The sequence below is a fragment of the Hippopotamus amphibius genome, chromosome X (assembly GCF_030028045.1).
Source record: "Hippopotamus amphibius kiboko isolate mHipAmp2 chromosome X, mHipAmp2.hap2, whole genome shotgun sequence".
NCBI lineage: Eukaryota > Metazoa > Chordata > Mammalia > Artiodactyla > Hippopotamidae > Hippopotamus > Hippopotamus amphibius.
The window spans coordinates 110436204-110458179 of record NC_080203.1 but is presented as its reverse complement, the minus strand read 5'-3'; the positions used below and the strand labels follow the sequence as shown (position 1 = coordinate 110458179).

The 21976-nt window shown below is 35.8% G+C and overlaps 1 protein-coding gene across 1 annotated transcript in view; it reads left to right on the top strand.

The window, feature by feature from the left end:
• IL1RAPL1 (interleukin 1 receptor accessory protein like 1) overlaps positions 1 to 21976 on the top strand; it is a 626403-nt gene that overhangs the window by 575871 nt on the left and 28556 nt on the right. Inside the window, exons 7-8 of the mRNA XM_057717680.1 lie at positions 2384 to 2516; positions 4405 to 4550. Coding sequence (XP_057573663.1) covers positions 2384 to 2516; positions 4405 to 4550 — 279 coding nt within the window. The remainder of the gene's footprint in view (positions 1 to 2383; positions 2517 to 4404; positions 4551 to 21976) is intronic.

Genomic DNA, 21976 nt, shown 5'->3' with positions numbered 1-21976 from the left:
TCCCCTAGGTGCCCCCATAGCACTGCAGATAGCCCTACCACTGGAGCTCAAGGCAAGGTAGGTAGTCAAAGATCAGGTGAGCAAAGATGATTGAAAAAGCAAATCGTTTCTTACATGGGTGCAGGAGCCATTTACTAGTGTGGCAGCACAAGGCTCATAGGTGAGAGATATGAGGAATTAGGTAAAGGAAAAATCACTTGATCTGGGAAGGTAGGAGGGTGACAAGAGAGAAAAATTCAGGTCCCCATGAGAGATTCAGTTGACTTCTCTGCTAAGGAACATCAAGCTGAGTTGCTAATGACATGACCATTATTTATAATCCCCCAAATTTAGTAAAACTGTAATGGAAAATTAGATAATTTCTGGAGATTTCTATTTCTGAGTTCCAGTCAGTAACTCCTACCAAAAAGCTAAACCGTAATCCCTTTTTAAAACACAGATTATGTGAATTATTGATATGTAAATGTTTAAACTCTGTAATATGTCGATACATTGGCATGTGATATTAATCATCACACTGTAGTATTTTAAGAGTTACTGTTGAATTTATGACTACCCTTACACTATAACAGGTAATTGAGTTACATAAAAGCTAGTGCTCTTATAAAAATGTAAAAGCAAAGAATATTGGATTTAAAATTGTGTTGTAACATTGGATTGACGCTTCTCATGGAAATTTGTGGTTAACCAGTAAGAGTGACTGAAACGTTATCAATTATCCATTCGGTAAGGTAAATATTCTCCAAGGGGGGAGGGATTCCATATTAAAATATTTACAAAACACTTACATGTAAAATTAAAGGTAAAGGAACCTATTTAAAGCTCCATTTTGCATCTTAAAAGTTTGTAGACATTTTCTGGACTTATCTGGTCACTGATGGCGATTATCGTATATAGAATCAAAGTCCGTATATAGAATACTTACTTGGAGAACATTCAGACATAAACAAGGATGAGATAAAAGGAAAGGCTGTATCATGCCATCTTAGAAGTAGTAGAAGAACAAGAACTTAGTTATCAGCTATTCTTACACAATGGACATAGTTAAGATAATAATATGAATTTTATGCAATAAAGATTTTCTTGTAGAATTTGGAGAATAAAGTTTACATATAGGTTGACCCATATCAGGACTTAGAAAGGATGCATCTGTGACTGCATTATGCTTTGCTCTGGGTTTATATTGTAGAATCCCTCATAAGCCTATTTTCAGGAGATGTTCGCTGTTAACTCAAAGCTTAGCTCTGAGGCCTCCAGTCTTTAGGAACCTCCTTCACTTCACCATAAAGTCAGAGTTGTCAGAATCCTCTAGAATATCCTCAGGATTTATGAAATGAAGACAGTTTCCTTACTTCAGAAACCTGTAAAAGTATCCCTGGGGCCTAGTTTTCAGCCCTTCGTGGAGTCTTTATCCCTGTCAGTTACCCTGCCCCAGTCCAAGCTGGAGTAGGTCCCCACAGGTCTCTATCCCATCCCGCATTTTCTAGCTCTACTTTGAGGCAGCAAGATCTTAAAACTATAATGGTACTGGTATATTTCAGTTCTCTAATGCCGCCTGAGGCCTGGGGAAACCACATGTTTGCAAAATCACATTACCTATCCAGAAATACACCTTATTTTCTGCAGGCATTACATTCGCTTCCACTTTTCAGTCAGGGACCTCCACTTACCTTATTAAGTAATCAGCCAATCTGTATTCACCATTATAGTCGTCTCTCTTGAGTAGCATATTGGAAGAAACTCATCTCCACAGTAGTATTATTGATTTTACATCTTATAAACATCCCAAATATTTATTCTCAGGAGTTTTTCGTTTGTATTTTAATGTGCTTTTTTACCTGAGTGTGTGTTGGTTTCCTTAATTAAAATACTATTCCTTCTATAGTACAAATATTTTAATAACATTTTTAGGGGATCCTGCATTTTACAGTTCCATTTCTTTCCCATCGAAAGATTTTGTTCTCTTTCTATTTCCCACATTCAGGACTGAGAAACATCTTCTACCTGCTTTATAAAATCTTACATTATCAACATTATATACTGTCTGATATCATGCTTTGAGAAGGGCACATCACCTCCATGGTACCATGCCCAATAGCTCAAACCTCAATCTAACCATGTGGAATAGTCAGGCAAACTTAAATAGAAGAAACTTCCATAAAATAACTGATCAGTGTTCTTCAAAATCTTTTAAGTAATTCACATTCCATTAAACAGTCAAAAGCACACATTCTATGAATTTGACAGAAAATATCAGGAAAATATTATTTTAGGAAGATGTTTCATTAAATCAATGAAGTGATTAAAATGTCACCTGCCAGTTTGCCTAAAATAAGAGTGTACAAACAGGTTTATAACACATTTTCATCACTTCTCTCCACAGGTGATTCAGCTAATCTAACCTGCAGAGCTTTCTTTGGGTACAGTGGAGATGTCAGTCCTTTAATTTACTGGATGAAAGGAGAGAAGTTTATTGAAGATCTGGATGAAAATCGAGTTTGGGAAAGTGACATTAGGTAAAGTAATTTTCTTCTTTTAACTTGTACAGTCAAGATTAACATTTGCTCTGTTAGTGAATAGAAAGTGAGCTAAAAGAAAAGAAGGGGTTTGGAGGGTGTTTTACTGTTATAATAAAAATATTGCAACATTTAGTGGCAAAGAGGCAAAATACTCTTAAGGGAGTGACAATGAGTGTCATTTGCAAAGAATTTAAGAGAAATAAAAGAGAGTTTTTCACTAAGGAATAAACTGAGTGTGAGACAGACCAAAATTGCATCAAATATGTAAAATGTGATATTGTGCCTTTGGTTTATAAGAGCTCTTTTTTTTAATTGTTGAGGGGAAATATTAACAAGTTTCTAGGATTCAACCAAACACAGTCTTCATCACTTCCTTTTATATGTTTTTACATATTTTAGGCATCATATTGACTATAAAGCACTTGATAGGAATGATAAAGCATACAAAAAATATTTTATTACCTTTTTTAGTCTGACTTTAAGGTCTAAATATTAATATAGTGGGAATTATAGTGAATAATCATTGAAATACAATCTATTTTGAAGGCATCATGCTTAAGCCTCTTACTTCCTTTAAAAAAATGTATTTGTTCATTTACTTTTAAATATTGAGGTATTCAATTATTACCAAAGGTATGCTTATACAGAGATACTCATTTTTAATCGTAATGTAAATAAGCAAATATATTAATAAATAAGTTATAAGTGAATCAAAATGTTGATCATTTGTAAACATTCTCCCATCTAAAGATAGCCTCTTCTGGGTATATATGAGCATTTTAACCAAATTCTTCTTCTTAAGTGTGCAGACTTAAAAAACTTGATCAGAGGTATAAGAGAAGGTTTTCAATAGAAAATAAAAACCTGTATAATTGTCATATAAGGTTATTTCTACTGCAATTTTCTTCTTGGCAACATATACACAAGAATATTGCACTGCAATTGGGTTCTGAAATGCCCAGATGAGCAGTTCTCCAATATGTACTAAAATGTTCCTCTGCCATTTTTCATGTTTAAAACTTCACTATTATCTCATACCCACACACTCTGAAATGCTAAATGGTAAAGAAGGACAATAAACCTCCTAACTTTTCCCCTCTCTCCTTTCGTGGGTGCTCAGGGAATGTTCTAGAAAAGTGTTTTTCTTTAATTCTGCATTAGGAAGTATTGTGCAGAGATGAGTTACCAAACAGGAGGGAGGGTAGAGGTGGAAACTTTGTGAGCAGGGAAAGGGAGGCTTACTTTGAAATTTTCCATTTGTTGTAAAAAGATTGCTAAAATCCTTGACAGTGAGGTTAGTGAGCGTTTACCATTAATTTTAAATGTCAGAATTAAACACTTCATCAGAACATTTAGTCTACAGTTTTGTAATTTCTTATTTCTTTTAAAATAGGAATTGATTTGTACCATTAAAAAAAAAAAAGCCAGGCTAGAGGTTTCAACTGAAATGTCAAAATAACTCAGAAATTTTCTATTCCTCCTTTTTTTTTTTAATTAACCTGATAGATAATTAATCCTCCAGCCTAAAACATTAGAATTTCTTATCTCACCCTTACATCATATTTCTTCTTAAGGGGAAAGCAATTTGTAAACTTTTCTTCAAGGTCTCTCTCACCTCTTTATGACAGTGTGATTGTCCTGCTAAGAGATATAATTAACTGCAACTTCATTAGCATCTACAAAGACAAGCTTCCTTATTAGAAGTGAAGAAGAAAAGGGCATGATATAATTTAATTAAGATAGCATCAATCCATGACCAAATTTGAAGCACAGATGCTGTAGGTTTTTTTCCATATCAGATTCAGATTCATCTAAATGTTTTTCTTTTTCATGTATGTGTATGTTTGTGTGGGGTTTTTTTGTTTCGTTTTGCTTTATATTTTAGAATCCTCAAGGAACATCTAGGGGAACAGGAAGTTTCCATCTCATTAATTGTGGACTCTGTAGAAGAAGGTGACTTGGGAAATTATTCCTGTTATGTGGAAAATGGAAATGGACGTCGGCATGCCAGTGTTCTCCTTCACAAACGGGGTGAGTATAACCTTCTAAGCTTTAGTGGTTGACCAACCTTTAATGGAAGGGAAATAATTGGGAAGCAAAAAATTTTTTAATTTTGGTTTTTTTACATAAATTTATCCTAAATAAAACAATTACATTAGGCCTATCAAAGCAGATAACACAGTGACCAGCTCAGGCACTAGAGTCAAATTAAATTCCTTGCTCTGTTTTAATACCAACTATATAACCTTAGGAATGATATCTGACTTCCTTAGCTTCAGTTCCCTGATAATATGGAGTGGGGAAAATAATAGTATCAACTCTTCAGTGTGTTTTAAGGATGAAAGAAGACAGTAAGTGTGAAGAGCTTGGCAGGGAGCCTGTACACAGAAAGTACACAGGAAGTTGGATGCTATTTATTATTATTAGAAATAGGCAAACCAATTAAAAATAACCAGGATAGTTTTAAGTCAAAGATTGTGCTCCTTATTAGAAGTTGTTCCTCGAATGTAAGAATTATGTCCAATGGATTCCCCATTATAGTACTTTTTGACGTTTTATTCTTCCTTGGATAACTTTTACATGTGTAATATCCTCCCATGATTAATAATAATTCACTAGTGAATTATTTTTCAATTATTATTGATGAATAGCAATTCTAAGATATGCTTTGGTTGAGCGTAATATCTGCTTCACTGAATCTGATTCCATAGCAATCTAAAACCTTACACGCAGGGTTAAAATATATGTATTGAATTATTTGAAATTATAGACGATTGTAAAATTTGAGCAATGTCTTTTAGTTGGTGAAATTTTTCATTTACATCACAAGAGAAAAATATATTTTTTCTACATTATGCTAAGTGAAAACTTTCTTGATGTTCTCTTACTCAGCAACTTTACAGTGATTTCAATTTCAAAGCACATGTTTAATCCTAAACTCTTTGAGGTTGGAAAAGAAAGAGAATGCCAAAGACTGTTCCCCTCACTTTATTGGACAGTAGATTCCCTTTGAATAATGTTACTGAAAGCTATTAAAACAGATACCTCTGTTGTCAAGGTGACTATCATATTAAAATAGTTCACTTTTGGGGGGATGTTAATAGAGGGAAAAGGTAAGCAGCACTTCGTAACCAATATGATTGATTGTTTCTCTAGCTTAACATGTATCATCAGTCAACAGAGGGATTTATTGTAGAAATATTATACATATGAAAGGACAGAAATAGTTTCTCAGGGTTGGAAGGCAACTTAAATGCTGTGTAATTGAACGACTCCGTAACATCTTCCCTGTTGATCTGTCAGCTTATACTGGATCACGTTCCTCCTCAAGGAAGCCAATTCTATCTCTGGAAAAACCTAGCTATTAGAAAGTATTCCTAGTTCACTGTCTGTCTACCCCTTGACCCCACTTTTAATCTCTCTTTCCCAAAATAGCCCTTCAAAAGCTTGATGACAGTCACCATAATCCTTCTGGGCCTTCACTTCCCTAGGTTCAACTTCTTTAGTTCCTTTTACTCATTCTTCTTTTATGTGGATAAAATACTTTCACCATTCTGGTCACTCTCTTGAATTAAAGATTGAAAAGTCTAAATTATTCCTCAAGAAGGGAGATAGTAGGGAAAAGATACAGGGCACATATAAAAATCTGTTGACTTGAGGGCTTCCTAGGTGGCGCAATGGTTGAGAATCCACCTGCCAATGTGGGGGACACGGGTTTGATCCTTGCTCCAGGAAGATCCCACATGCCGCGGAGCAACTAAGCCCATATGCCACAACTATTGAGCCTGCGCTTTAGAGCCCATGAGCCACAACTGTTGAGCCCATGTGCTGCAACTACTGAAGCCCACGTGTCTAGAGCCCGTGCTCCACAACAAGAGAAGCCACGGCAATGAGGAGCCCGCGCACCACAACGAAGAGTAGCCCCCACTCACCGCAACTAAAAAGAAAGCCTGTGCACAGCAAAAAAGACCCAACAGAGCCAATAAAATAAAAAAAAGTAAAAATAAAAATAAAAGACTGTGAGGCTGTTTTAAAAATGTGTTGACTTGAACAACATATATTTCTTTTTAAGACAAAGCAGGAGTGACAGTTAAAGTAGAGATCATAAGGAGAGAGGAAGGAAGCTGGATTGTTTCCAAGGAGGATACAACTATTAAAGCTCTCTTCTAGCAGATAGGCACACAGCCAGGAAGGGTCAAACACCCCCAGGCTATTTTTAGCATATGTGGCCTAAGGTTAAGTTGCCCATAGCTACAGAAGCTTCCAGTACTACAACAATAAATGACCGAGGAATCAAGGAAATTGTTTGAAAAATTTTTTCCAGTACTGTCTAATTCCCTGAACGTGAAGAAGAAAGTAGTGGATGATGTTAGAGCACTCTTCAATACTTAGATCTTCCACAGTGTTTTTCAAATATGTATTTATGCCAACGGCGTTTTATTCTTAGTAAAATAAAAGCATTAAGAAGCCAAAAAGAGTTCTTCAAGGTCATGTACTCCAAAAGTCCCTCTTAAAGTTAGTGTTCACCTTCCTTTTAAGGGAGCTGCAGCAAATAAGTCATGAATTCACAGTGGCAGTGATGCATGTCATCTCCTGCCCTTGAGAGGCTTATAATCAGATGGAATGATGTATCCCAACCATCTATGGGGAAAAACAAAGGACTCTGGTTAACAGATGGAATAACTGCAAGTTCCCCAGCCCTGAAAGGTTCAGAAGGTCAAGGCACAGCACATGTAAACTGATCATTTGGGTCTTTGATCATAGGGTCCCTGGAAAAGTTAAATTGCTGTCATACTAGCAATTATGTAATGACCAGATGAGTTACTGTATTGCTCAGGAGCCTGAAGCTCAGAGAAGAACCGGAAGCTGTCACTATAACATATTGTTCTGCCATTGACTCATAAATCCCTTAATTATCTTACAGGCCTTCAAAGTCTTTATAAAACCTCTATAGAGAGGTATGTTAAAGCATTTGATGAATACAGATCTTACAAGTCAGTAATTGTCCGCTCTTCTGACAAGTAAACTTGCCAGGACATACCTTCGCCAAAGTAACTTAAGCATTTTTCCCTCCACTGTTGCCTTTAGTTCAGTATTGTTGACATGACAAAAATGATGTCAGAGCCCTCCAATGGGTGGTATGGATTCTTTGAGATATCACTCGCATGTATTAAATGAATCTTCCTTAATGCCAAGAGGATACTACAATAAATAGGATTTAATGAGCTAGGGTAGGATCCTAGCTAGGATTGAGCTATGATAGATTCTGGGCCAGCCTTTTCTCTTAAAAAAATCTTAATCCCACAAAAACCGGCTAAAAATTGACTAGGAAATTTGACCATGGAAAACCCTTGCTTGAAAATGTTCAGAGTTGTTGATTCCTGCAGCCAGGGAAGGTACTTGGACTGTAAGGATCATGTCACATGCTATACAGAGAACTAGGTTATACGAAACAAAGGGCCATGGGGCCATATTAGTGTATGACTGCCCTGCCCCTTATTCCTCACTCTGGTCCCTGGGCTGACAAGCTTGAGAGTTAGATCCTTGTTCCGAAAAGAACCAAAACAAAGAGTAGGCCAACATTCACTACTGTGTTATTTCCTGTGTCCACCATCGCCTGTTGAATTGAATTCCATATAGAAATCTCTGAATCTTTTACCCAGATGCCTTTGTTTAGGTTCCTAATCACTGCTACCCGATTCAACCACGTGTCAAACACTGACCTTCAGTTTCCCTCCAGAACCCCGACCTTTTATTTTCCTTTCATTTTTATGTTTTCCATTTCTCTAACACAAACGATTCTGCAGATGGACACCCAGCAGCACTGTGCCTTTGGCCTTTGGCATAGCCCCTCTTGCACCCATCAGGCAGTCCTAAATTTCTTATTCATTCTCTGAATTTTTCACCCATACTCTAATTCTGGATGACCTTACAGTGTGGACATGTTTACTCTCTGGAGCACAGTAGTTTAATGTTCAAGGGTATGGACTCTGGAGCAAGGCTTTCTGTATAAAACCTACTCTCTGCTTATTAGCTGTGCTATCTTGGACAAATCCCTTACTCTCTGTAAGCCTCAAATTTCTCTTGTATAAAATGGGAATAATAATACCTTCCATATAGAGCAGCTATGAGGATTTAATAAGCTAATATATATCAATATGTATCACAATATCTGACACATATTTATCACCTAGTAAATGTTAACAGCTATTACATGACTTTTCTACTCCAACTACATAATATTCTGGGGAAGTTAGGATGCAGCAATAACATGTTCCATTAAAAATTCCCTCAAATCTAATTTATCTTTCATTAAAATGGTCAGCTTTAGCTCTAGCAATTTTGTTCCGTTGATTCTATATTTTTCTTTATAACAGATTTACTTTAGTTTGAATGTGCCGTCCTGAAGATCTTCATTAGTTTATTCATGCATTTAATGGTAATTGTTAAGAACCTACTATGTGTCTGGCACTCATAAAATTAAATGAACAGGAAATAAGAACCAATATAATTTGAAATGCCATCATGTGCTTTTTAAATTACATTGATATTAAGCATTTCTAATGTATTGATAGGATTGTGCTTCTAGGGAATGTTTGGCTTTGAAACTGTCACATTAAGGGAATGTTCTTTAACAGTCCTGTTGTGAATGGTTATGTTTAGATATATCGATTACGATAATATGGCAATTCATTCATCATGAAGTAGTTGGAGAACTGGCAAAGTATCTATCTCAGACACTAGCAGTAGTTAATAATGATAAATCCATTTTAATTCTTGCATGCACAGCCTCCCTCTCTCTGTCCCTCCCTCCCACCCCCCCTTCCCCCCCACTCTTATTAAAAAGAGTGTAATCAATGGGAATTAGACTTCTCTATAAACTCCCTAGTCCTTGGAATATCTATAGTAATATAATTAACATGCACATCATTTAGGATGCATTGTTTTAAAGCCAGATGAATTTACACCCAGTGGACTCCTTATCCCTTCTTATAATGAATCATTTTTGTAATATGTGCCCCTATCTTTGTTAGTATTGACTTAGTGCATTTATTCGCTGAAAGATACAGTAAAACCATAAAACTGTTTAAAGCTCTCTCAGGGCTCATCCTTTGACATCACTGACCCTTGATTTCAGAATATGGAAAAGCCAAACTTTTCCCGGAATCAAAACCTCCTACCTCTTTATGTGGCTGCATCTCCCTAAAAGACCATCACCCATTAAAAACTGAGTAGGCATCCACAGAAGAGTCACTTTTACTGAGTCATTGCTGTGGGGGAGGATAAATAATTTTCCCTCTACCCTTCTAGGTTCTTGGCTGAAACACACTGTGTAATAAAAGACAGATTAACAGGAGAAAAACAAACATAAATTTAATAACAGATACTCCTCCTGTATACATGGGAGATATCCAGGAAAACTGAGTAACTCCCTGAAGCGGTCCAAGCCAGCACTTTAAATACCATCTGCAGCTAAAGACAGAAGAAGATGTTGGGGAACAGGGGAAGGCCAGTTATGGGAGGTTTCCAGGAAAAGCACAGTAAATATGGGCATGGTTCTGCAGATTTAATTCTCTGCCTTCTCCATTGATGAGTTTCTAGAGATTTAGAGTCATCCTCTTCCTGGTAACAGCAAGGGAAACACCCTTATAAGTGAAGATTTCTTTTATAAATGTAAATATCTCTCACAAAGATTTGGGTTTTAGAGCTTCTCTTGTGTCTGCTGTTTCTTAAAAATAATCAGCCTTAAATAATCTTTATGCCAAAGAGGCATATTTTGGGAGGGTATATTCTGTCCCTCTTCTTTGCTTATGCAATGCCAAAATATTAAACAACTTTACTTATGTTGCTGCAGCATCTGCAAATCAGAGCCATCAGGTTTAACAGTTCTTTGGATAAGATCTGACATTTTGCAGTCAAAGTTTTATTCTATCATGTAATATTTTTCTTGTGTCTCTGCTCCTCAATTATGTAAGACATTTAAGCTGACCTCAATTTTTTTCTTCGTGGTAACTAACAGAAAAACAAAGACACAAATAAAAACCACATTGGAGGCTATTATGAATGCCAAGAGCACAAATTGTCTGGTACTAGTGATTTTGTACCTTTGAGTTTCTTGATATGGATATTCCAACAAGGTTATTTGACTGCCATCAAAATTACAGGTGTGAAAACTAAACTTTTGAGCTATTTCCTCAGATATACAATATATGATTTAAGTAAGGTTAACTCCAAGTTATTTTTGCCTCAACAGTGGAATATCTTTTCAAAGGTCTGTTGATCCCAGTTTTTCTTGATCAGCTACAGCATGGATATTTGTTATGTAGCATAGTTTTGCCTTTCAGTCATTTTGGGTATTCAGTTTTCCTGAGTGTGAATTGGAATATCCTAGCAGCATCTTTGTTAGGAAAGAAAAGGACCACTCTTAGCTGATGATTAGCTTATTTCTCAATTAATAAATAACAAGAGAATGATCTTGGATAAAGCCAATATTGAGAGCCAAGAATGACAAACCCTTCAGTTTTTATCATTCCTGTTGAACTAATCATGTGGGCCAAAGCTCTTAGTATTTAATTTATATATGGGCATAGTCACTGGAAGTACTTTAATTTTTTTGTTTTCCTAGCTAAATGTTAACTTCTTAACAAATATCTTTAACATGTACTTCTCTCTTATATCTTCAACTTGTACAGCATCACATAAGTGTGATTGATATATGGGATGGTTAAAGTTCATTAAGGAATCTCCAGATTGAACTTTTAAATGCCTCTCGAGTCGAGGAAGCCCAGCCAAAGACTTGCCGTCATGCTCGCTTGTAATACCTATAGCTTTGGGTGAATGCCCCTCTTTTTGAGGTGCCCTAAACATCCTGAGGTTCCTGCGCCTGCCAGGAAGCGACCTTCCTTACTCCCCTGGTAAGGCTGCTGGGAACCCTGTAAGCAAGGTGCCAGGCTGTTTTTCTAAAGGGCTTTGTTGGCTCCATAAAGTCAACCTTAGTTCCTTAAAGCTGTCTGGTCATATCTGAGTCTGTACAGGTCTCTCTCAAATAGGACATTCCAGTCAAAACCTCGGTAATATGACAAGTTTCCAATTGTGTCCTGTTCCAAGGAGCACAGATTCTTATTGAACTTATGTAAACGTAACTATAACTCCCTGAAAAGAAGAGTATTCACCATGAGTTTCTGAATTCTGGAGGGATCAGGTAGGGAGAAAAATATAAATGTTTCAATTCTGCTTGTAAAATATAATTCACCGAATTACTGTAAGTCATAGTGTAAGATTAAAGGTTTTCTTATATCTGAAAGACAAAGATTAAAAAGGTAGTTATATTTCAGACAAAAACGTCATAAAATTATAATCATATTCATCAGTTTATTCAGGCCCATGTGATTAATTCTTGTTGCTCTTGCATTTTGTTAGCAGTTTTGTGAAGCCATCAGTTTTTCGATTAATGTCATTTCTTACCCAATTCAGTGGCATCATCTGAAAGTTATCAGAAATATATATTGTCAAAAAGTCCTTTTTGTGGATCTTCCTGAACATATTTTTGTTTTGTTTTGTTTGCAAAAGCATCAGAGTAAAACAATAATTGTCTATAAATGACAAAAATTTAAAATGGCATGGTTAAAGATCTGATTCATTATAATGCAATTGAAAAGGAAATTTGGTTATTTCTATGGTGCATAAAACTTTAAGATAATAACTAGAATAATGGCTAATAACATTGTACCAGGACATATCTGAATTTTAGGAATTTTATATAATTTCTAGAGCATTTATATTAATAACATTTATCCAAATAATATAATCTAAGAACATTTATCATCACTTATTTGACTATGCTTCCCATATAATTTAGCATGCTCAATTAGCCTCATTAGTTTAATATCTCTCTTTTATAAAGGAGAAAGCAAATATTTTGAGGTATTCCAGGGTCCTTTTGGAAAACCCCCAAGTTATTTCCGGGTCAATAAGACTTCATTAGAATTTGATTTGGGGAAGTTTTTCAAAAATATCAAAAAAATTTAAAAATACTTGGTGAAATAGGATCATAGGTCACTAGGAAACAATACTTAGTTATCCATTTAATCAAAATGGCAAAGACTTCACAGGCAAATACAGAAAGTTAAATAGTTGTGAAAAAACTTAGCTCTTGTAATATTTGAAGATGGCATTAATGATAAAGAAAATCTTTGTTTACAATTGCTTATTAAGAGCAGACCAATAATCTTAAAAAAGAAAAAGGCTTTGTCCTTTTAACGTAGAGAAAAACCAAATTCTAATGTTGTATGAGTGTATCTTTGATACTGAAATTCATTCACATGATTAAATTTATTCTAATCTGAACCAGCTTGATCACACTTAAAATTTCTTTCCCAAGATCCCTTTTTCACAAAACTTCTACAGCTGTCTATGTCCACTTTAATTTGCCCCTGTTCTCTTTCCCAGTTTGAAATAATCAGCTCTAGAACAAAAATCACCTTTATTTCTCTCAACAAAAAATGCATCTCTGTACCTTAGGCCTTTTCTTACCCCAAAGTACATTTTACTTTCCTTGCATACAGAATTGTTTCCCTTATTATCTCTAGTATCCTTAATCACATGTATTAATTAGAAACCTTAATTTCTAGTGAAAATAAAGAAGTAAATAATTGTTAATTAGCATTTTGTGGTGTGGAGAATTTATAAATATCTTTTTTTTTTAATTTCAGCTCTTTTTTTTCTATTTTTTTATTGAGGTATAGTTGATTTACAATGTTGTACCTATAAATACCTTTTATAATTTCTAGAAATATGTGCTGTTTTAAATTCTGCAGTCTTTCAATGTGGCACAAGACATGGTTACTAAAAGACTGAAATTCATCTTTAGCTTCTCCGCAATGGGAAGTCAAAAGTAGATAAGACTATGTTCAGTAATTAATGTTTTAGTTTTCTATCTTATTTGGAAATAATCTAGATATCTAATAAATTTCCATCACTTAATTTGATCTAGCAAAACCCTAAGGATGTAAGTCCTAAGAAGGTTTGGGAAGCTACTTAAAAAGTTGTTTTAAAAAGTTCACCTCAAAACTCTTATCTCATTTACATCTGTTTAATACATTTGTTTTTAATAATTGCACTTAGATTACCCCTGAAGATTTTATGAAACATTAAAGCAGTTAGCCATCTTAAGTTATTTTACTTGTTGACAAATTTTTTAATATGGATAACATGAACTTATTTGACTTTTAGTAAACCTAGATAGAATAAAAGTATTATACTGAATGCTGATAACTCTAAAGATATACCTGTTTTAATTAAACCAGTAAATATATTTATTTAGTTATTTACTTTATTTATTTATTTATTTATTGGCTGTGTTGGGTCTTCTTTGCTGCATGGGGTCTTTCTCTAGTTGCAGTGAGAGGGGGCACTCTTCATTGTGGTGCCCAGGCTCCTCATTGCAGTGGCTTCTCTTGTTACAGAGCACAGGCTCTAGATGCGCAGGCTTCAGTAGTTCCGGCACACGAGCTCAATAGTTGTGGCTCACAGGCTCTAGAGCACAGGCTCAATAGTTGTGGTGCAAGGGCTTAGTTGCTGTGAGGCATGTGGGATCTTCCTGGGGCAGAGATCAAACCCGGGTCCCCTGCATTGGCAGGCAGATTCTTAACCACTGCGCCACCTAGGAAGTTCCTAAACCAGTAACTTTAAATTTGCTTTTATTTACCAAAGATTACTAAAGATCCTACATCACATAAACTTGAAAGACATTTGGGTTAGTTCCTATTACATTTAGGAATAATTTATATAAGCGCTTACTTTAAGCTGAGTAAATAGAGCTCTTTTACAAACTAATTATGGCATTATCATCTAGAGATATAAAAATAACCCTATCTGTAATGTGCACACCAGAGAGAATATTCCCACTGGTCATAAAGGCAAGCTAGTTTCCCCCACCACACCTCGCCCATGTTCTTTGCAGATATCTCTGGTGATAGCTCTATTCTGGGAACAGGCCTTTTATTTAAATTATTTTAGGCAACTAAGACAGATGTAACAAGGAAAACTTCCTGAGTTTCCAGTTCTTAAAAATAATCAGACTGAGTTGATCCTCATACCAAAGAGACACATTCTGGGGTGGCAAAATTTGCTTCCCTACACCACTCTTGGAGGGTCAACCAGAAGTCCCTAGAGCAGTGCTTTACAGTCTTCTGTTGTTGTCGCAATCTTCACAGTACACAGAAACCATGTAGGAAGTTTATTACAAAGTGATTCAAAATCACTAGTCTGGGACTGCCCTGGTGGTCCAGCGGTTAAGATTCTACGCTTCCAGTGCAGGGCACACAGGCTCAATCCCTGGTCAGGGAACTAAGATCCCACGTGCCACGCAGCGCGGCAAAAAACAAAACAAAGCAAAACAAAAGCTCATTAGTCTGAGATGAACTCAAGATTTGAATTTCAAACAAGTTTCTTACTGATGCTGCTGCTGCTGCTCTGTGGACCACAGCTGGCATACAAAGGTCTTTGCCTAGACAATAGGTACTCTAATAAACTCGGTAGAATCTAATAGGTAAAAAGCAACTAGATCTCTTGAGGTCACTGTTGCCATGACAGAGGAATGAAAGAGGGGTATAGCCAGTCAATGGGACTAATTCTAACTAATTGCCTCATTCTTCTTACATGGTCAACGACTTTCAACCTATTTGAACATTTGTGCATTGCCATCACATCTAGTCTTAATGAGGTTACTTGCCTCATGTATTCAATGAAATTGCGCTTTATAGAACACATTTGCTACTCAGATGTCTGAGAGAGCACTCTCTTCAAGTATTAAATAATTAACCTCTTAAATGAAGAGGGCCTCCATTATTGGACACAGTTCCTCCAAATCTCTTTTTAAAAAGGAAATCCACTTAGGAATGTCTCAACAACCTATATATGGATATATACATGTATTTCAGCCTATGCAAATAGCAATTACCAAGGAGGAGCAAGATATATGATGGGCAGTAAATACTGCTAATTTCCTGTTTTAAACACTTGTATTCAGCTAAATCTCAATTATGCGTAGTAAGGAAGGGCAGACACACTATGAAAATTGAACCTCCACGTCTTATTGGTCAGTGATATGATTGCAAAACAGGCAAAGAAAAAACACAGTAACAGAACCTGGATAAACAGTTCCTACGTGTTCAAAAGTTCAAATCATTTTTCACAGGCATCTGTCTAGCATCTAAGGAGGTTATAAAAACACAAGTAAACCTACAGTGAGAGCAGAGGAAATCCCCTGGAACTCAGATTTTTATCTTGGAAAGTGACGCACAGGCAGTTTTAAAAAAATAATTTAGTTTAAGATATTTACAAGAAGCCCACAGATGTCATTGGGTACACACAGAGCACAATTCCACATATGTGATCAGAGATCACAAACAAAATAGCATATCCATGGCCACTACCCACCATTACAGCACTCACTTTTACTTCTCAGAATCACCTTAATGTTCTTATTCCTAGATCAAAACAACCTATTGACTGACAATTTTTCGTATCCTGCTCAAAGTCCTACTTCACTGCTGGTTAAAGATGATTCACATAATGCTGTTGTATGAGAAAGCAGTAAATCATTCCCATTCACTAAATACATATTAAGTGCCAGCTCTGGGCAAGACACTGAGTTAGTTGTCCTTAGTAGTTGAGCCACTGTTCTCCAGAGGGATGTCTGTCACCATCCTGGGGGCATTAAAGCAGCATTGTTGGGGAGAGGGAGATGGCTGTGCATTTTTATGGCTGTGAATTCCTGCACTCAGTTGAGAAATGGCACAACTGGGTCAAAAATGCAAGGTATAACTTTTAATAAGCAGTTCCCTGTATGTCGAACTTTGACAACCAGGTTAGTAAAGTGAGAAATTAGACGTGACACATAAAAAAAGGCTAACTACTCTCTCAGGTCATATAGTAGGGAAAAATGTGTCGATTTCCAATAAATTACTATGGAAACTTGTATTAGATTTTAGTGTTGAGAATTATATTTGCCATCTGTAAGAAATATGTTAGCTATTTGTCTCTACTTTTAGGGCACATATACTATTTTTAGCATGTGTTCTCTGAGAATGATATATCTGGAGGTTGATTTCTCTAAATTAAAAATGGACATTTAAATGCTATTAAAATAGATTTTATTTGCACTTCACAAAAAGAAATCAAGTGGCATATTTAAGAAAGCACAAAAAGGTCATTTTAAAGATCACCCAAGAATCATTACCATGAATTAGAATTTGGTATGAACTAGGATTGACTGAAAAGTTGTGAACAGTGATGACAAAATGGACAGTTACTTGAGAGTGTTTTGTTTTTGACTCTTCACTTGTGTGTGACCTAAAGCAAGTCTCTTTATGTCATTGTTCTTCATTTTTTCATTTGTTAACTAGTTGTCCTTAAGCCACAGTGCAGTAATCTTGTAAGAACATATTAAACCCTTGGTGACTAACAGTATATATTAGTCTGTTCATCTAATTTTACAGGTTCTCAGAGTTTTGAGTCATTGTACCTCATTTTGCAGATCGTGAAAGCGAAATGTAACAGTTGCTTTTCCCAGGAATTTTCTTATAGTTGTAAGTGTTTGTAAAGTTGACCTAGACCTTTAGATGTTTCTATAACTGCAGAATAGAAATTGTAATTCCTTAAGATATGCGACAGCAGTTAAAAGTACTGCCTGTACCAGATTCATGGAAACTAAAATGGAAGAGGCCATTATCAAAACCTAAAGAGTGATACTTAAATTGCCTGACTTAAATCAGTTTGGAATTCTAATTCCAATATGAAATATAAAATGAATATGACTTGAAAACTCATTTATACTATTTCACCATTTCAAGGTAATGACTCACAACTGCTTGAGTGCCTAATTCTCCCCAAGTGAACAAATATGTGTGTATTATTTAAATATATCACTATTGAAAGTAGCTAAAAGGAATACATTAAAGATGTCACAACAAAACTCCATATTGGCCATCATCTTGTGAAGACTAATGTCAGTGGCAACTCAGTAGTCCCATAAAAGTTGATAATATTAAAATGTATTTTCAACTTGCCACGTGGCATGTAGGATCTTAATTCCCCAACCAGGGATCGAACCTGAGCCCCCTGCAGTGGAAGCCCAGAGTCTTAACCACTGGACTACCAGGAAGGTCTGTCAACTTTTAACTATTCACATACCAGTTTAGTTTCCTTGTCTGTAAAACAATGCAATTAGACTAAATGAAATTTGAAATCCATATTTTCTCTAAAATGGGATTATGTTTTAACCTGCTTTTTCAGGGAATATTTGTAAACTGTTGCAAAGAAATGATTATTATTTATATAGAGAAAAACTCTCTAGTGGTGTTAAATAATTCCTGCTAGACTTGCCTTGCTGAACCAGGCATCTACAAGTGATGATTGGGTAAATATACAGGTGAATGAAAAGTTAATTAGGCTAAAGAGTTTACCATGAGGACTCTTAGCAAAACACAGATTATAAACCACCTTGGATAACTCTTTTCCAAGCTGTCCAGAGTAAAAGGCAAAATATAAGCTTTGAAGTATTAGCATTTAAAGCTATAGGTCACTTGCCTCTTTTAAGTTCACTTGAAACCTAATACATTAGAAAGAGATGCATTAAAAAATTTTAACTGAAGTAGTAATAATGGTTATCTCAGGGCGGTGTGATTCCATGCGATCTTTAATTTCTTTCTCTTATTGTTATATGATTTTCAAACTTTTTACAATAAGCATATTTTATAGAGTCAGGAAAAAGGGTGAGGAAAGATAAATCTATTTTGGTACAGTCTCTGAAGAATTTTAAATTCTTACAGGAAAACTACCATTAATCTGTTTGCTATAAAATCAAGTTATTTCCACATTTTAAAAGTACATTAAAATCTGTTTCCTTGAATGTACTCTTGCTTCCACTTTATATCTGTCTATATTAGAAAACACTGCATGTTAGGGGACACCTTAACCTCTGCGTTTTCTCAGACCACAGCTAATTTTCACACACCAAAAATCAGTACAGAGAGTGAGACAATAAGATAATGCCTTGCTCATTGTGAAGCAGGGCAGTGTTATCACTGTTTTGGTAAATGAGAATTCATTACTGAGGACAGGTTTTTCATATGTCCTGACAACACAAGGCACTAAAACATATGAGCCACCCACTTGATTCTCAACTTTGTCGTAGCTTAAGGGACCTTTTACTGTTCCCTTAGGAGGAATCAAGGAATGGTAGGTTCTGCTATTGATAGTTCCCAAAGCATGCCTATTCCTTCATAGAGTGTTGATGGGAGAAAAAAAAACTTAAACAAATGTTGATAAATTCTTGACTACTATCTTTTTACAAAATGAGAAAGGAAGGCAAATTTACCACTAGTTTCCTCAGCATTTTTATGTTTTCAGAAAACAGAATGATCAAAAAAGATTCAACAGAGATAAGAAGCAGATTTTTCTGTTACTTCCATTGAGGGAAATGATCCAGCATGCAATTTGATAATTGTTTTTGCCTTAATAGTCTCTAGCTCTGTGGAATCATCAAGATTTTGAATGAAACTTGTCTCATGAGAGAAACAGCTTTTGCTGAACACATTTTATTCTAATGCTTTCAATAATTATGAAATATGTTAAAATCCTAAAGGAAGAAAATTATAATAATAACAAAATTCTGAAGTTTATCAAAGCATCCCATTTTGTATATTGCAATGCAATCCGTTTTTACATGTGTAGAATATTTTATAAATCGATTTTTAACAACTGAATATACTGAATATACTATAAATCATCATGCAGTTTTGTTTTAGATGTGTTCAGTATTTCTGTAGAAAACATGGCTCCTTCTATTGGTTATCTAAGCAGTCCAGATGTTCTGGGTTCTTTGGCCAATCCAAAGCATTCCCAGTGGAAGACCAAATTCTTCCAACTGTGACAATGTATCCTCTGGTGGAGGATTGCTTTTAGGATAAACACTGCAGCCCTAACAAAAAGGAGTAAAATGGCAATGCCACCTTCACTGACAATTTTCTCTCCAGAGACGTTTTGTAACATTCCATCTGTGACTGTCTATTTGTATGACATGTTGAAATGGAAATTCCTAGTAGAGGTAAAGCAAATACTTTTTCTTCTAAGAGATTTTCTTTTAGGCATCAGTGAAGTTTGACACCTTGATATACAATGGCCCTGTCTTCTAAGCTGGTCACCTGAGGCCCATTTAGTTGTTTATTATAGAAGTGTCTTCCTTTGTCTGGTTTCTCCCCCTCATGCTAAGTCTGTGAGATCTCAGGTGAATGAGGCCCCATCTGAATACTTTGTATGTTTCTGTGTGCAAATACATAATAGTCTGTGTACAGCCCACATTATGGTCTTTGGATAGACCTATTTCAAACATTGCTTTTAGAATCCAAAGGGGAAATGTTTTCAGCGGTAAAGCTCTGTCTGTGTTAGTAATATCACATGGTACATTTTGAAAATATATGTCAGTTTTCCACTAGGGAGAATCATTGTCCTATTTTTCTGACCTAATTTTAAGAAACCTGACTTAATTGATACCATGAATCCTTCAAACGAATATTTTCAAGGTGCATGCTAGCTGCTTGGAAAAGAAAAACAAAACAATAAATATATTCTAGCTGAGAAATCAGAGCATGAATTTGCCTACCAACACCCATCACACCATACACTTGCTTTCCCTGTACTCCACACCAAACTACTTGCCAAACTCCTTTGCAACCACTGTCCTGTACTGTGCTTCACAGTGTCTGATCCCTGTCTCTAAAATCTGCCAACAGAAACACAAACATTCACACGCACACAAACACCCTGAGTGCGTTGCTGATCTGGTCCTTGGTTATTATTCTTATAATAGAGCATTTCTTACACCCATAAAAAAGGCCTAGCAGAGTGACACTTAGGTGCACAATAAATATTAGCTTTTATTATTTTGTTTTTAAATATTTCCTCGCATGCCTGACTCTGCAGCTACACATCAGCTTCTTTAAGGCAAGGAATATATTCCATCCGTCATTTTAGAACTAGAACTTAAAGTACTACCCCTGGTACATTTAAGGCACTTACAAACAAAAAGAAAGTGAATGAATGAGTGAAAAAACAAAAATGAATAATAATATCAAAAAAGTAAAACAATACATGAGGGACTTCCCTGGTGGCTCAGTGGTAAAGAATCCACCTGCCAGTGCAGGGGGACATGGGTTCAATCCCTGGTCTGGGAAGATCCCACATGCCACGGAGCAACTAAGCCCACGAGCCACAACTACTGAAACCTGCACGCCTAGAGCCTGTGCTCTGCAACAACAGAAGCCACCGCAATGAGAAGCCTGCATACCACAAAACGAAGAGTTAGCCCCTGCACGCAGCAATGAAGACCCAACCCAGCCAAAAATAAATAAATAATTCTTAAAAAAAATACACGATTGATTTCTAAATGCCAGTGAATCCAGACTTTCCTAGTTCTTTAAGTCTATAAAGACTATCTATGTTGTCATTGGATTTATGGATGAAAGAATCCTTTTAAATCGGTACTATGAAGTTAACCATTTTTCTATAGAATGAAGTTTTATCATCAAGTTAACAGACTGGACTGCATATTAATGATTATACCTCATCAGTTGCTTGAACCTTTCCAGACATATTGTCTGGAAAAATGGCTCACAGAGATATTCTTATAATTTTAGAGTGGGAATGCACAAAAATCTAACTTTTCATTAGAAAATTGCATTTGTTTTTAATCATCCAGTCATCCATTTATTCAAATATTCCTTGAGCTCCTACTGTGTGTCAGATGGTTTTCAAGGCACTTCAGATAGAATCAGTTAAGAAGTATGGACAAAATAAATAAACAAAACTTGCCCTGATGAAATTTAAATTCCAGTGGGAGGAGACAGACAATAGATAATTAAAGTATTAATAAGAAAATTAAACATTCTATAATGATAAATGCTATAGTGAAAAATAGAGAAAGGAAAGTGGATACAGCCACAGGTTTGTGACTTGGAATGAGTCGTCAGTGGACCGAGTTGAGAAGGTGTTCTATGAGCAAAGACTTGAGGAAACAAAGTGGGAGGCAGACAGAATCTGGAGGAGGAACATCCCAGTCAGAAGAAGAGCCAGAGCACAGGTCCCAAGGTAAAGGAATTGTTCATAATGTAAAACCATGAATAACACTAAGTGGTATAATGCAGTATGGTAAGTCATCAAAAAAGGTACAGAAAATACAGGTTCTAAGGAGACAAATTGCTTTTAGTTGGAAAAGTTTCACTGAAAGTACAGATCTTAGCCTTGCCTTGCAGGATTGGTAGCGTTTTGATAAATGGAAAGAAGTTCTAGGCTGGTACAGATTTGAGAAAACATATGTCAAATTCAATTCACATTGGAGGGATAATCCCTGCTGGAGGTTAATTAGCTGCTTCAATTAAAGGAGTGAAGGACCTTGA